The sequence below is a fragment of the Alosa pseudoharengus genome, unplaced genomic scaffold, assembly GCF_046254945.1.
Source record: "Alosa pseudoharengus isolate Yale_2024_CS ecotype anadromous, Long Island Sound unplaced genomic scaffold, YU_APseudo_1.1 YU_APseudo_1.1_scf_20, whole genome shotgun sequence".
NCBI lineage: Eukaryota > Metazoa > Chordata > Actinopteri > Clupeiformes > Clupeidae > Alosa > Alosa pseudoharengus.
In genome coordinates, this window is record NW_027468664.1 from 28,082,552 (window position 1) to 28,100,365 (window position 17,814).

Sequence of the window (17,814 nt, forward strand, 5' to 3'; positions counted from 1 at the left end):
TAGTGATTGTATTTCCGCATCACGTGGGTTGTAGGCCTAATCTTAAAGAGACCGTGGCATATTTCATGTTTCATGCAGGACTGGAAGCTTGAACATATGAGTTATGGATCGGCTAATATCCTCAATTCGTTTAGAGAGTAGGGAAACCGCAAATGCTTTATTCACTTAACAAATAACTCCAACCACAATATCTTTATTTTTTTCTTGTTGTTGTTTTTTTATTACTTGTACAAGTTTTGATTAAAAAAACATTTGAGGCTTGACAAGACAGTTTTAACTAAGGTACATCATCTGTAAAGTTAATTATGCCCTGACAAAGGTTAAAGGTTAGTGGTTTGAATAATCAGCAGGGTAATTAGTCATCTGGGACTCCCAACCCCAATTCCCTTTTTAAAATAGACATGCAGCCAAAGCACTGAGTTTGTGACTGCAGCCATGTGGTCATAGTGTGTTAGGTGTTTAGCAGTATGTGTTTGCGTCTATATGTTTGTGTTGTGTGTGTGTGTGGTTGTGTGTGTGCGTGCGTTTGTTTTGTGTGTGTTGGGGGGTATTTATGTGTGTGTGTGTGTGTGTGTATGTTTTTGTGTATGTGTGCGCGTGTCACAGATGTGAAATGGACGAACAACCCCTTCATTCTCAAACATACATATGCAAACATTTTCCCAGAGGAATGGAATGGCCAGACACACAAAAGTTAGTTCATGATCTTACGATGATACACTCCACACAGGCTTATAGAAAAATATTTTTTTTTTCTCTCAGCAGTATAGATTTTTAGCTGTAGAAATAGATAAACAACAACAACAACAAAACACAAAGTCAAGGGAGAAAACAAACAAAAAGAACACAACGAGCATTAGCGTACCAAATATTTTAGACAGACTGCTTCATCTGTACAAAGGTTGTTTTGTTAAAAACAAATGGCTCAGCACTGGAAAACTCGCACATGACTTAGTAAGACATAGAGTATACAGCACTAAAGGAACGATTAAAAACAAGAGAAAACTCTTCTACTTCTTCAGAATGCTCTTGAGGGCTATACTACGAAGCAAGGTAACTGGCTGAATGGGAATAACTGCTGATCTTCAAACAACACGCCACTGTAGAAACAATATCTGTCCAGTGCAGTGTTCTTTAAATGATCAGCGGTTACTACCAAGGTTATCCGGGCTAGCCAGTTACCTTGCTTCATAGTGCAGCCCTTTTATAGAAAGAAACAAACAGACAGACAAAACAGAAACAAGATTGACCCTTGACCTTTTTGGTCATTATGGTCTTTCACATGACTGACCCCAACCAACACCTGGCCCCTGAGGGTCAACACAGCTCAGATGCCACTGGGATTGCTTCCTGGTGCTTTATTGATTAACTCGGCTGATTTGTTTAGGTCCTGAAGTAATCAACTGCTAATGCTCAACTGGAACACCAGGCACAATGGTTTTCTACCTGATCAAGGGTATAAGGGGTGGGGGGGTGGAGGGCGAGCTAATCAATAAATCTCCCAAACGAAACGCTGAAACCCAAGAACCTTGAGTGGACCTTAAGTAAAGCATTGCATGTGTAGTCTACCTCTCCATGCCTACAAAAACAACATAACATCATCATCATAACATTAGTAGTGTGATATTTTTATATAAGAAAAATGGCTTCTATTTCAATGCACCAAGATGCTTAGTTAGCGTTTCCATTCCTCAGTATCTTACTCCGTGCTCTACCCGCTGTGCCCTGTGAGCGGTTGTGATCGACACTAGTCAACTCACTAGTCAAGTTTCCCATATATGTTATAGCTTCGTGTGGTAATATCTGTGTGCATAGTTCAATCTACAGGCTTGTGGTCTATATAATAGGGTTTCACGGAAGAGTCCTATTAAGTAAAGGGATCCTTGGTGGGGTTACAGGGGATCTGGAATGTTCCACTGAGGACTGAAGGGATGGGGGGGGGGGGGTGTTAGGGCTGGATGGGGTTAATCATCGTCTCCGTCGCCTGGTGCCCGTGTGATGCGGCGGCCACCCTTCTTCCCCGCAGGCCCCTTGGGCTTGGCGAACGCCTGCTTGTGGGCGTGCTGTTTGGGGTGAACCTCCTCGTACAGGAACTCAGCGGTCAGCTCGTCGCCATTATCAATCTCCAGCTGAAAGGGAAGCGAACGAAAGCACACTGACTGACTAATGAAGTGTGACTGACTGAGAGGTAAACAAAATATCTCAACCACGAATGAACAGAAAATAATATTTCAACTAACTAATAAAATAAATAAAATAATAAAATAAACAAATGAATTGATAAATAGTAAATGGAAGCATTTTGAGACTGATTTTAAAAAAATACTTTTGTGGTGAGATATCAACAATATTTATTTGTGTAGTGGGCAATTCCACGCAAAACTGTCACATCCATAACGGCAACTAAATACCATGGCATTGTGTTGGCGTTATGGATGTGACAGTTTTGCGTGGAATTGCCCTAGTACAGTTTGCCCTTCTGGTCTTAATCAATTAACCAAAACCCATTCCACAGGGCAGAATGAAGTACTGTAAATGTGGATCAGCAAATAGGTTCATGTTTACCTTTTTAGCTATTTCAATGCGCAGATTTTTTTCCACCGTTTCTACCAAAGGGTTTTTGCAGCTGGAGTACAACATCCTCTCACGGATACTGCACTTGTAGCCCGGCATTGAGTAAATAAAGACTACAAAACAAACAAGCATAAATTGAACCTCACATTTTCCATAATGGGCAACACAATGACTAGTTCTAAATATAGCTTTGAAGACAGCTGACATCATGTTTCGTGCACTAACATCATACATACATATCCGTCTGAATAAATCAGCCACATAAAATGCTTTGGGAATAGAGGAGCCTAATTTTAATGAATTACATACATATTTTTTAATTGTGAATTTTAGTAATATTAATCAAACTGAAGGTGGGTTAATTGTAGATTTTGTTTTCCTTAATCAAAATAAACCTACTTCAGTTTGATGTATATTATCTGGAAAAAGACTTCCATGATTTTTGTGTGGATGGAGATATCTGTTATAGAAATTTTAATTTAAGTTCAAACTCCTCAAATATATTGTTTAAAACAGAACAAATGGATGAGTCTCGTTTGGAAATGCAACTCTCGATCTTGATAAAGGGGTCCTGATGTTTGAGCTCAACAGCCAATCAGATGCACTCCTCCCTTCCGCCCTGACCTGTACAGGTGTCTTACCTGTAGACTCCAGGTAATCTCCTTCATGCGAGTGTTTGTACAGGAAGAAGTGATATCTCGCTGCATCCTTGGGGATCCTCTTGGGCAGATCTTTGATATCGGTAGGTGCAGTGCTGGACAGCTTAATGGACTCTTTCGGGAAGTCGATTTCCTGTGGGTTATTACGGACAGTCAGTCTTACACGAGGCCAAGACATATTTATCACTGCGTAGTGACGCAGTAGCCTTCAACAACAAATCAACAATTCATTAATTATAATGTATTAAGTACTAAAATGAAGGCCACTCTTTTACTACATAATGTGCACAATCCTTGTTACAGAGTAACTAAACTAACAGTGGGTCATCCATGAGGCCAAGACATATGTATCACTGTGTAGTGAAAGGGGGGCATGGTAGTGTAGTGGATAAAAGAGCAGGGTTTGCATGCACACAAAAGTCATGAGTTCGATTCCTAGCTGCCACTGTTGTGCCCTTGGGCAAGTCACTTGTGCCCGAGTTGCTCCAGGGAGTCTGGGCCTGCAAACCTGTTGAGTAGTAGCCTACGGTCACAAATATGTGATTAGAATGTTCGCGAACCGAGAGTTCTGCATTATGATGTGACAATAACCCGACTGAAACTATAGATCTTTTGCGTAGAATTCTAGAGGGAACGAGGAAAATAATTCACTCCTCAACAGGTTAATTGACATAATAAATCACTTTGTATAAAAGTGCCAGCTGGATAAATAACGAAAGATAGTGAAACAGCTGCATTCATCAACGAATCAACATGAATTAATCATTAATTATAAACCACTAAACTAAACTAAAGGCCAGTTTGACTTACTACACCGCTTCCAGTCTTTGTTACAGTGTAACCAAGCTGTTAACTACAGTAACTTGTCATTGCCCAAAAATTTAGTCATGGCTTGAGGTTATAGCGGTATAAAGAAACAAAGTCCATTTACAAACTGATATAGGTGTTAATAAGGTTAATAAGGACTTTTAGTTGGCATGTACCAAGGGGGTAGTAAAAATAATAGTGTTATCTCCTTTCTCGATAGACAACGCATAGTCATATTCAGTCATGTGGTTGAGGAAGGTGAGAGTAATATAAAAGTTTCATTGCCATTCTAGAAAGACGGTATGTAGGGCAGGCCTACTCATTTCAACCATTTAAACAGTGTTGCCTGGTTGGGAAAGGAATCATTAATTATGCTTGATTATTCTTGATTATGATAATTACTATTAAGCTATAAACCCATTTTTAAAAGACAATAATGTATACAGAGATGACTGGTTGGGAAAGTGCACTAGGCTAAAACGTTACAAATTGCGTGCACGACATGTTATAAAACCTTAATCCTCCGGATGAAACATGCATATGGCATGAATGGACATCTCCATGACTCTGACGTAGTGTCAAATCCGGACTATGAAAACAAGCTCATTCAACCGAAAGGTGGATCAAGATCCAGTGACAAATTGCTGTCATGCATTTTCCTTCGCCACACCCTAGTCACACACATACACACCCACACAGGCCTTTTGTTTTGGGACATTTGCAAAATGTCCTTTGTACATTACAGGCAACCAAGCAACCAAGCTCTGCTGATGAACACCATCATTCAACTACACTGAGCTGAGTCCTTGTCGAGTCGTGACATCAGAAATCCTTTGCCATAGAGTAGGGTTCCTGTTCAAATGTACTACAACAACAATAATGCATTGCAATTATATAGCAGAACACTATATAACAGAAACAACTGCAAGCAAAAATGCATTTCACATTAGGATCAAATTCAACAGTAAATGTCATCTATTCAATGCACCTGGGTGCCTGGTTGAAAATCTACTGCTGGGTGCAGTTGCAGTTTTTGGCGCTGGTTTGTAGTCACAGCTAGCCTGTAATGGTGTGGCGCCAAACAGAGATCTGAGAAATGGTGATAAAGGCCATGTTTACAATGCGTCCTGGATGGTCCGATAACAAGTGGTCAGTTCTAAATATAAGTGTACAACATCACCAAGATGCATTAATCCGATTAGTCAAGCCACTTGCCGAGTTGGCCTGACATGGTCTGACACATTTGACCACATATAGTTTGTAGTGTAAACGCTGATGCATTCTGATGCCAATGAATGTGACATTAGCAATGACGGAATCTTAACACAAGTGGTCAGCAATGTCTCTGGCTGTACACCTTGGACATGTGTAGACAGCAATGTGTCTCTGCTGACCATTCTGACGTATGCTGACGTATTCTAAAAAGAAAGGTAAACAGACCCAAACAGAGGATTAGTTCACTCACTAGCCGGATGTTTTTGGCCCATGTTTGTAGTCACAGCTGGCCTTAAATGGTGTGGACGCCAAACAGAGATGTGATAAACGGAGATAAAGAGAGGATTTGGTCACTCACTAGCTGGACGTAGTTGACCTTCTTGGCTTTGAACTGCTCCATGGCCTGGATGGCGTCTCTCTGCATGGGAAAGGAGATGCCCTGGAGCGTCTGGTGCTTGGTCTCCGTACTCACGTCCGTTTGCACCTACAGTCAGTGAAATAGGGTGTGATTAAGACATTCATTCATTCATTCATTCATTCATTCATTCATCTGTCCATCTGTTTGTTTATTCATTCATCCATCCATCCATTCATCCATTCATTCATTCATTCATTCATTCATATATTCATTCATTCATCCATCTGTTTGTTTATTCATTCATCCATCCATCCATTCATTCATTCATTCATTCATTCATTCATTCATTCATTCATTCATCCATATGTCCATCTGTTTGTTCATTCATTCATTCATTCATTCATTCACAAGGCCTAAAGCGAGGAACATTTCTGTGCCTGAAATAATCAGCAGATGTCAATGTATAATTGGCTATTTTGAAATCTTAGACAACCCTGCCCATACTGGAATTCTGACACAGTGCCTGAGAAATGACTCATACTTTTATTCTCGTTGATTCATCTATTGTGAGCATAACAATAATACATTACATTCATACAGTCATATTCCTTAATGCAATCATCTGTTATTTCTTTGTCTCATTCATTCATTAATTAATTAATTAATTCATTCATTGAATTCATTAATTCAATCAGTCATGTTTCTCATTCATCATATCATATGTTATCCATTCTTGTTCCAATGTCCAATGTAACACAAACAGACCAACACATGTATGCAGCTAAACATGGTTTGTAGCCTATTTCAGAAAAAGCAATGAACTTGTTAAGCAGCAGGCAGCAGGCCACCATCTATCACTGTTCCATTCAAATGACTTTCAATCACGTTCACTAGCTGTTGAGCACAGTGAAGTTATTCACATCCTTTTCTCTGGACCACACTGTCCACACAATGGACAGGCAGAAGGTGCTTCACTGTAATGATAGCAAACAGCTGACTGCAAACTCTGGAGAGACCAACATTGTCTATGATGAGTAAACGATGCTAATCCAAATCATAATCGAGTCGAATCAACCTTTATTTGTACAGAACCTTTTGTGCAATGTAGCAATACAAGGTGCGTGTGCATGGCATAGGGAAAGTTAGCATGGAAAACAACTAAAAACAACAAATAAAAACACTCTAGACCACACAAATACATAAACACAAGACCACATAAAAGCAATAAAAGACCTGGCAGAAACGAGACCTAGTAGATTTGGCCATAACAACATTCCAACAGTGCATTTTCCACTCAGTGCCGACCCACTCATTGACTTTGGCTATATCGAATGGCTTCCAGAGGCCCCAGTGGGCAACTAACAGCTAACTTCTACTTCAGTGACAACTGCTGTATTAATGAGTTCAGTGTAAAAGACTCTGTCACAGAAATCTAGATGTGGCCTCCTGCACAGAGAGAGAGGGAGAGAGAGATCGAAAGAGAGAGAGAGAGAGAGAGAGAGAGAGAGAGAGAAAAGAGAGAGAGAGAAAAAAGAGAGAGAGAGAAAGAAAAGAGAGAGAGAAAGAGAGAGAGAGAGAGAGAGAGAGAGAGACCCTTGAGGGTTGGGGGATGGCGAGTCACTGGCCTGCTCTTTATTATTCCTGGTCTGGACTTGGGAAGCGTGAAGCTGAGCCTCCGTATGCACCACCAGCCTGAGGGAAACGAGGGGAACAGGGGCATGAGAGAGAGGGAACAAGGACGTGTTCTGGACTATGATTCCCAAAAATATCATCAAGCCACCACCATGACAAACGTGCAGAGAGAGAGAGAGAGAGAGAGAGGTGGGGATGGAGGGCAGACCGTTCAGGTACTCAGGCCACAGCACTAAAAGAAGCGCTTAATTCGCAGAGCATCTACTGCACCAATTAGCTTCCACTACAATCAATGGAACTGACTACATCAGATGTGATACTGTAGTTGCACGTACATTCGAACAAATTAAACCAGTCCTATTTTTATGCTCCACGAACAGAGTGCTTCAATTGCAGACCCGGTGTAGCCCGGGCTGTGAGGGACAAGGGTTCACTAAAGGTGAAGATACAAAGGGCAACTTTTTGAGCATCACATAACTGGGGTCATGTATTCTGACTGGATGATCCTGACAATTTGCTTCCTGATGATTAAAGTCTTTCGGGGAAAAAAAAGTTGTCACCCAATATCAATGGGATCGTGCCAGAGCAAGAATACTCTGAGACATTGCCCAGCAACACCGCTCAAGGAGTTACCTGATACCATATTAGAACGTTCATTTTCCCACATTCCTGTCATACTGGTGTGACGGTACACCTTTAAGCCCAGAGTTTTTGCCCAGAGCTGTATATGTATATCTGCATTCCCAGTACAAAAGTAATCAACAGAACTGTGCATGATCCACGGGGCTGATTGGAACGCCTGCAGAAACGACACACAGTAGCCTACAAACCAGTAAACAAGACGTCAGTAACTGCAACAGCAACAGCAAGTGATTTGACATTATGTAATACTCGGGAGTCTAGACAGACGAGGCAATCTGCCCCGCTTGGATATATGTGTATTCTGAGAAAAAAAAAAAACACTGCAAATGAAAATGTGACATGTATAGTCCTACTCAGCATCTGTTGTGAAATAAATCATTCTAAAGAGACTCTAACCATATGTTAATGGAGACTGGTTCATATACTGTAGACTAACTGCAGTGTCTGTGTGTAGGCATACAGCAGCCTGTCTAGTGTCTATCTATACAGCACACACAGTTTCACTAGTTTGCCGGTCGGAAAATGCTTGATTTAGATCGCCGATAATAAGCATGTTTGGTTGGCTTGGTAGCTGGCTGTGGTCTTGAGATGCCTATAGCGGAGATGTCGTGTGTGCGATGTCTGCTATGGATGAGGGGTCAGTAAGAGCCACTCTTTCCAGTTTTCCAGGTAAGGAGGGAGGGCAGATAAGTGGTTGATTATCACGACTGACAATCATGCCCGTTTTGAAAAACGTCATATTACACAACACTACAGACTATTGTTGTAGCTGCAGACTAGTGGTTGCTTATAAAGTTAATGTGCAATACACATACAATATAGCGTAACAGTGGAGGCTATTGCTACCAGAAGATGTCTGTGTGCATAGCCAGAAACCGCACACTAGAGACTATTGTTGAAACAGGTTCCTATTCTGCCCTCAACACATAATGAAGCTTTGATTCCTCAACACCACTCTCACTTTCATAGGAAATTATAGGGCTGCAACAAATTATTATTATCATAGTGGGCAGACGTGGCCTACTGGTTAGGGCTTCGGGCTTGTAACCGAAGGGTTGCCGGTTAGATCCCCGACCCAGTAGGAAAAATGTGGGTGGGGGAAGTGGTTGAGCACGGCTCTCCCATGCCCACATCCACGGCTGAAGTGCCCTTGAGCAAGGCACCTAACCCCTCACTGCTCCCCGACCACTGCTGTAGCAGGCAGCTCACTGCACAGGGTTAGTGTGTGCTTCACCTCACTGTGTGTTCACTGTGTGCTGAGTGTGTTTCACTAATTCACGGATTGGGATAAATGCAGAGACCAAATTTCCCTCACGGGATCAAAAGAGTATATTATACTTATACTGATAATAGTCAATTAATCTGCTGATTACTTTTTCTATTAATCGATTTGTTGTCAAAGCCCAAGATTATGTCCCAAAACGCCTTGTTTTGTCCACACGCCACACATATTGCACTATGTAATGTTGTTATAGGTATGAGCGTGACACTTTTCATTAGTTTTAGTATGTTGGCAACTCACAAAAAGAGGAATTCCTGTATTGTGTTACATTCAAAAGTATCATCTGAGTCTACTTGAAAAGTAGAGGATGATACATTTGAATATAACACATATAGCATATAGAGTAAACAATATATTTACTGCATTTTGATTCAGATATCATGGTCTTAATTTAATATTGCATAATGCTCTCTATTCTACACAGACAAAGTAATCTGCCAGGTGGTTAAAAGAAATAAGCCCTGGATACAACACAAATGTGACATGTACTGTAAACTTGACATCAGTATCTATTCTGTTTGCAGATGTTTCCAGTCATGGAGACATGATGGCACTTACCCATGTAGAGTATTTATATCTACACAAATGCCAATTTGTTGTGGTCAATAACAAACATGCTTATTGCTTTTCTAAAACTGTTACTATAAATACCTGGCAAAGTTTCATCAAGTAAAGTCACAGCAACGAGAAATGTAACAATTTATTCATAGCTAATCAGTCTTCCGCAAATATATTTCCTCTATCTGAATGGTTGCCAAGCAACGTCGAGACACAGCTACTTTAACTTTTGTATCAAGTCATGGTAGCGCAGTAATATAAAACGAATTGCAGGTCAAGGTGTATGTTTATGCTGCTTTTTACAACGGCATCGAATGCGATTCAGCCAATCACAATCAAGGACCGGAACTATCAGTTTTAGAATGCCCATTTGTTATGGTCAATAACATACATGCATTATGCATAATACCTCCACGAGTTGATGAGGGATTGCTATTGGGATGCTTTGATGTGTTTTCCATTCATCCACCTAACAACCCCCCCCCCCACTCTGCCACATCATCAGGCTTCTACACTAACACTGGCACTTATATTCTCTGGCTGTAGATACACAATAATGCCCATGTGTAATTCTCAGTAATACACAATAAAACATGAAACTAGGGATTGTTAATGAGACCCTTTGATGGGCCGACCTAATACAGTATCAGGCTTTTATGCCCCACACCACAACCCCATCGCTGTTTACACTACCTACCCTACACAGGATCAGGCTCTTACCACCCCCATCCCCATCACCTCCGCCCCTACCATCATCCCCACCCATCCCATACCTCCGCCCACCACCCACCCAGTCGTGCATCTGCTTAATAAAAGCCTCATCTTGGCGAACGAATAGCGACTGTGTCAAAGCCTCTTTGGTCTGTGCTGTGCCGTACAGGCAGATTAGTGTAGTGGTATTATCTCCTCTGCACAGCAGACCGATCAGAGGGGGCAGGAGGAGGGGTGCCAGTGGGCAGGGGGAAGTGCTCAGGGGCAAATGGGGGGGGGGGGGCATTAGAGGAGGGACAGGAAGAGGTGGGTTTGTGGTGTGGTGTATGTGGAAGGGGGGGGATTAGGATGGGGGGGGGGGGGGGGGGTTTAGGGATGGAGCTTGATACCCTGCTTTGCAGTTGGCAAGCCCTTGCTGATTGGCATATCTCAAGGGCCAACGGGCAGCCTTGGAGCGATCATGCCCTTTTATGGGGAAGTGGTGAGTCTGACTTGTATACGTTTCCAGGAGCAAGCTTGTGTGTGTGTGTGTGTGTGTGTGTGTGTGTGTGTGTGTGTGTGTGTGTGTGTGTGTGTGTGTGTGTTTGTGTGTGTGTATGTGGTGAGGCTGACTCGTGTATGTCTCGAGGAGCATGTCATGCAAAAGAGCTTGTCTGTGGGCAAAAGCAAACTAATTTGAGAGCGGTGTGTGTGTGTGTGTTTGTACATATACAAGTGTGAGTGAGTGTGTGCATCGTGCACCCAAGCGTGTGTGAATATGCATTTCTGTGTGTGTGTGTGTGTGTGTGTGTGTGTGTGTGTGTGTGTGTGTGTGTGTGTGTGTGTGTGTGTGTGTGTGTGTGTGTGAGAGAGTGTGCATGTGAGAGAGAAAAAGACTAGAGAGAGAGAGAGAGAGTCTGCATCTCTCTCTCTGCATCTGTGTGTGTGTGTATGTGTGTGTGTGCATATGCTCTGGGCGAACATGTTTATTTCAAGAGGCCCATAACAGAGCAGTTGTCCCCCCTCTCTCTCTCTCTCTCCCTCTCTCTCTCTCTCTGACAGACCATAATTAGGCAGTAATTAGATGAGTGTGTTAAAAAGAAGGCACAAACTGCCCAAATCACGGCTTGTTTGTTTCTCTGCCAGCGTCAGCACATTTCCACAGCCTCGTCCAGCCTCGTCCTGCATGGCACGCCGAACGTCCTGTTAAGCGCTCATTTGCAATGCACTGTCCCGTCCCGGGCAGTCGGACAGAAAGTCCATCAAATCCCATTGGCTCCATCGAACAGACAGCGAGGTGCCTGAAAGTGGGGCAATGCACTGCATTTGCCATTTAGCCCAATAAACAAAATCAATGCACTCGCTGCGTTTGAGAGCTATCGCTCCCTCCCCTCCCTGCCTCCCTGTCTGCCTGTTCAAACAGATGCATAATCATCATCTCATCTGGTCTTGGGTGTGTGTGTGTGTGTGTGTGTTTGAGAGAGAGAGAGAGAGAGAGAGAGAGGAGAGTGTGTGTGTGTGTGTGGATGTGTGTGAGTGTCTCGCCTCGAGTGTGTGGGTGGGTAGAGGAGAAATACAAGGAGTGTTAACATCCCACTCAAGTCTACTGGGTCAGGCAGAGGACAGGAAACTAGGAGGGATGCGAACAAACACAGACAAAAATGTCCGCCTCCTCAAGGTCAACAAATGTCCACCTCCTCAAGGTCAACAGTGCAGCTTTTCAGCCATCAGGTCCTCATCAGGACTAGCTAGTTAAAGACATGAGGTCCGCCAGGACCACATTACCCTCGAAAACAGACACAATATGCTGACCAGACCAACAAGGAGGGTGAGAAAATATTAACAACACCAAAACAAGAGGGTACTGTATGAGCATGACATGCCAATCATCATTCTCGACATTTCAACATCATTTCAACAAGCCTGCAACTCACCTGGTTCAATATTATGATTAGCTCCCCTGTATGGAGTTGTTTGTTTGTTGTTTGTTTGACAAGTGAATAAATGTACACATACCTCGCCGAGTTTGATCTGTCTAAGCTCCTCCTCCGCTGCTGTCAGGGGCTGAGGGGCTGCCTGGGAGACCAGGTACTTCTTGTACCCGCTCAGCGACACATCGTCCTGGGGAAACAGAGAGAGTACCGTCACCCTGGGTACAGCATGTGTGTGTGTGTGTGTGTGTGTGTTTGTGATCAGGTACTTCCTGGTGACAGTACCGTCACCCCTGCACGTGCCGATTAGGGGTGTAACAGCACACATATTCATACCGAACTGTATGTCGCAGATGTGTATCGAAGGCAATATTTAACTCCCTCCGGGATTTGGTCCGATTGCAACAATGCGAAATCCACAAATCCTTACAAATTCTGGGCAACCTTGCAATTTTGTCCAACAACCAATTTGACCAAAATTTGAACAAAATGTTGAGCAATATGTCGACACACTCACTTCTTTGTTTTGTGTTATGATTATGGATAATTTTTCATTTAGCCTTGTTGACACTTTTATCACTGAGCCAAGTCCACATGATTTAGCAAATCAATATGGGTATTTTCATAACAGCCATACCAAGCACTGAGAACTTCTGAACTAGACTATTCAGGGAAAGTTCATACAAACTACTGAAGTCCAGCTGTAAGTAAATTAAGAGTGGTTAATTAATTCAGAAAGTTCTGTGTTTGGCCGTGGCAGTGTAGTACGGCATTTGCATACATTTGCACACAGTCTGGTAGTTTGCGGCTCCTTCAAATGTCGCTCTTTGCATGTGACACATCACTCACACAACATCATAGCTCAATCACTACAGCACTAAGGAATGTAAAAACATCAAAAATCTGACGCTGACAAATATGCACAGATACACACACACACACACAACATGTTCAAATGTTTTCTGCAAAACGTCTAGAGGAAATGTAATCTACTGTACAAGCAAGCAAGTTCCCTACACCACGGCTGTGTGCCTAACAGCCAAAGACAATGCTTTCCCCCCCACTCTTCCTGTCATCCTCTATTTCAACCCTTCCCCCCCTCTCTCTATCTGTCTCTCCCTCCATCCCTCTCTCTCTCTCTCTCTCTCTTTTAAAACGCCTCCATAAACTGCTTGCCAGTTCACTTGACTGTTTTCCAGCCAGAACCCCAAACCCCCCCCCGCCACACACTACCCTACCCCCACCCCCTCATTGCTGACCAGCCTCGGCATCCTGGCAACTGGGCAGCAACACTTGTCAGCACCCTCACAGCACAAAAACAAGCTACAAAAAAGTTATTTGCGCAAGAAACAATGTCTGAGTGTTTTCTTAACTTCCACAAGCCTCCACAAGGCTGCCAAACCCCCACGCTGTGCACAGTGGACACCAAACTGTAATCCCCTGACTTGTTCAAACTCTTGGAGAACGCTACAAAAGACACTCTGGAGGAGCTTTTCTTGAAGGCAGACTTTAACTGAGAGTTTACAAGAGTGTGACTTGCCCTCGCCGTGCCAAAGACTTCATCTTTAATATGTCCACCACCAAACTCCTTCTTCACTGTCGCTCGCGTGGCAGCATACAGCATCTTCTGTCGGACCTACAGTCAGAAAACAAACGGAACAGGTAAATCAGCCAAACGTTGTAAAACATGGGCCACTCTTGTCTTTTTTGTTTTGCCTTGAGATCACTATCAACAAATGCAAATAAACTTTGGAGCATGGTCCTCGGTGAACAACTCTAAAGAGGTAAATAAACATGGATGCTGGACAGTGGGTTGCAGTTTAAATCAAACAATTTGGAATGTTTACATTCACACATATTCAAATTTAAAAGTAAAAAAAACACATGATCATCTCTGTTGGCCGCATTTGAACACACCTCCTCTGATACGAAGGCCACAGATTTGCCTCTATCAAGGAAGTGTCGTAGGGGCGTCAGGTGAAAACTACTCTTCGCATTTCCTCTTGCCCGGGGGCACAACGCGGCATTATTGATGTTTACCAGGGGAACATTCTGACAAAACGAGCCACTCTGTGATGTCTTTCTTATCTGGTCTTATCTGTCGCTTTAGGCAGAAGCTACGTTCCTAACGTAACATTTAATGAATGTAGAATGTAGAATAAAGAATATAGATTTAGAATATATGTAGAATAAAGAATTTAAATGTAGAATATTGTTTTAGATTTGTGAAGCTAAAAGTAGACAGTTATGTAATGTACAGTATGTATCATGCTGGACTTTTGCTGGTTTGGCATTTGGCATGTATGCCAAGCAATAAGGATCAAAGCCATATCTGACTACAGTGGGACTATTCACCACCTTTGTGTGTGGCCCTTACTATTGGAATACCTTTGGGCTACTATAGCACTGAATAGCCATATCCCATTGAGTTGGCCTGTACTTTGGCAGTCGGCCTCCCTCTCCACTATAATTACCTTTATTTTTATAGACAACACACATCAACCGCTCAGTCTCTCCCCCTCCTCTCTCTCTGCACGTGCTCTTTAAGAACGGGAGGCAGTCATTTGCAGGGCCTGAAATAACCCGGTGATCTACTGGCCTACACACAGAGTGCAGAGGGTGCAACATTTCCCATAAAGGTTTGAGGTCACGGCTGTGGTGTAAACTCGTTAATCTGTACATGATTTGCATGGAAGGGGAGATTGCAACAGTGGAGTGAGTCCCACTGAGGTGAGACTGGCAAAGATAGCTGCTGTGATGTTTGTGGTGCAAAAAACAATCTTGCCATACACTTGCCTTTCTCTCTCTCTCTCTCCTGCTCTCTCCTTCATGAACTAAGTGAGCCGTTCTAAAAAGTTACTCAAAGCACCAACACAGCAGTACAATCCAACAATTTCCAGAGCTCTACTTTCTAGTCCCAACAAGAGGATGCACCCTCTAGATGTTGTGTGTCTCTCTGGGTAGGCCTAAGATCAGATAATGGCTGGACAGACAAATAGCCATAATTGGCTGTGCATAAACATTTAAATAGCTTAATGTGAGGTATGTCCAGTAAGTTCTCCAATTAAAAACGTTCCAGTGTACACATGCTACTACCTCCAAGAGCCTCTTGTTGTAGCAACACAAAGTTATATAAGAAGTAGACCGGGCTAGTTATTTAATTAAGTCTTAAGTAATAGTAGCCTGTGTAAGGGCTACTTAAAATAAAGAGTGAGTGAGCGTGAGTTGAATGAATAGACCTTATTCACAGCAGCCATTTTGACATGAAATAGTAGGGCAAGCACAGGTGTTATTATACGTTAATGAAGTCTCTGTTCAAGTTAGTCATTAGTAACACCTGGGCCTGCCATTTATTTTGCCATATATTTTATATCAGGAACTTAGAAAGAATCCCACACATTGACCATTCCGCAAGCAATTATTTATTAGAAATTACGTTTCGGTATACTCTTTGTTTCGGTCTTAGACCATAATCAGGTAAAGGAATTTCCTGATCTGAGACCTTTGGTCATATCCAGTGCACTTGCCCAACAAAAGATGGTGTGCAAAAAAGCCTTCCTACGATATGTATTTTATATCAAAATGCCTGCTGGGATGGGTACTGTGGCACAACTAACTACAGCGCCTGTACCACATTTGGGTCCAAGTACCCAGGGGGCCCAGGTTCGGAGTCTGAACCATAGAATAATAGTATAAAATACTGTAGATCTGACCTAGGTCATTTCCCGATCCCACCAAAACGTAATTTCTAATAAATAATTGCTTGCGGAAAGGTCAATGTGTGGGATTCTTTCTAAGTTCCTAATATAAAATATATGGCAAAATATATGGCAGGCCCAGGTGTTACCATCTCACTCTCTCCCACTCGCTTCCTGTCAGTCTCTGCACTGTCCTATCTGAATAAAGGCAAAAAAAGGTCCCTTGGAAGGTTCCACCTACTGGAGAGGGGTCAGGTGACCAGGCCAGGAAGATCCACTCGTAGCCCTGGTTGTTGGTGGAGTCCAGCCGGTAGAGGAGGTAGGAGGGCATGTCGTCCTGAAGCAGGGGCATCACGTACGCGTCATACTCCTGGTCCCATTTCTTCGAGGCCTTCTTGGTGCCGCCCAACACTAACTGCTCTGGAAGGTGAGAGGGGGGAGGTGGCGAGGAGAGAGGTGGAGAGACAGGCAGTCCGTGTCATGTCATGATCACAAATGTCAAGTACTAGCTATATTCACTATATTCAGTGGCAGATGCAGCAGAAGTTTAATGCCAGTATGACTGCTGGTGTTCCTTTTTAGACATTACAGGAGTTGTGAGTGAGAAATAACACAGTAGTCTGAACACAACATGATGGATTAAGTAGCCTAGTGGATAGCCATGCTTGTAACATCAATTATGTTTACTTTATGGTTTGTATTGTATTTTGTTTATTTTCATTACTGATCGTTATCGTATTGACATAATTGTTACTACTGTTATCACTACTATTACTGACCAGATTCTGTATGGAAGTAGCACTCACTGCTGCACTAACTTGTCCTTATCACACTCTACTGTACCTTGATTGTTTCCCTGTTGAGAGTTGCTTTGGGTTACAAAGTGTCAGCCAAATGTAATGTAATCCTTAATGTAGTCCTACCAACTGTATAACTGTTTATTTTTTATGTTAACTACTGTGTCGGCTAAATGACATAAACATAAACATAATTTAAAACTGAGACTCAGTCACCCGCCCTGTCAGTGGATATTTTCTCTTTCTCTCTCGTCCTTCATACAAATTACTACGTATGCAAATCAACAACCCAGCTGTCAGCAGCGCCAATGTTTGCCATGGACTCCACTCCTGTCCACTGCCATGCACAACTGGTCTGTGAGGACTGGAATACGTTTACGTTTCAGCTTTGTCAACCCCAATGTAAACATTTGGGTTTGGAATTGGGTTGATGGAGCGCTTACCATTCTGAATGTCGATCTTTATCAGGCGGTAGTCTCCGTTCCGCGCCTTGGCAAAGACATCTCTTACTTCCCGTGTTGCTGCGACAGAAGAGTCAGAGAGGACTTCAGAAGAGCCCTTTTTTAGGAGGGACACTCAAACAATGCAATCATTCAGTGTTCAAAACAAACAAACCGGCTGTCAAACGGGCTGAATGTCACTACCCCGGCCAATGAAGAAATGAGGTCATGATTCTATGTCCAAATATGGACGAAAAAAACATAAACCTATCCGTGATGACTATATCTGTCATGCTAGGATTAAGAGCAAGGTGTGATTGACCTAACCTGCATAGGCCTACTAAATTTGTGTTTTTTTGTTTTTTTCACTCATCGCACTGAAAAGAATGAACTCAAGTGCGATAACAGAGCCAAATGATGCTGTCTTTTAACCACTTGATTTTAAAAAGTAGGCTATACCGAAAAACCTTCCCTTTGTTATGACAGCGACCAAAACATTAGTGCTGATGTTATCAAGTCTAAATATAGAAG

General features: G+C 42.7%; 1 protein-coding gene across 1 annotated transcript in view; it reads right to left on the minus strand.

The window, feature by feature from the left end:
* Positions 1–196: 196 nt before the first annotated feature.
* Positions 197–17,814, minus strand: part of twf1b (twinfilin actin-binding protein 1b) — an 18,277-nt gene continuing 659 nt past the window's right edge. Inside the window, exons 2-9 of the mRNA XM_076297004.1 lie at positions 17,287–17,364; positions 16,288–16,466; positions 13,889–13,984; positions 12,434–12,538; positions 5,614–5,739; positions 3,216–3,366; positions 2,566–2,687; positions 197–2,129 (exon numbers count right to left, since the gene is read on the minus strand). Of these exons, the coding sequence (XP_076153119.1) occupies positions 1,965–2,129; positions 2,566–2,687; positions 3,216–3,366; positions 5,614–5,739; positions 12,434–12,538; positions 13,889–13,984; positions 16,288–16,466; positions 17,287–17,364 (1,022 nt within the window). The 3' untranslated portion in view covers positions 197–1,964. The remainder of the gene's footprint in view (positions 2,130–2,565; positions 2,688–3,215; positions 3,367–5,613; positions 5,740–12,433; positions 12,539–13,888; positions 13,985–16,287; positions 16,467–17,286; positions 17,365–17,814) is intronic.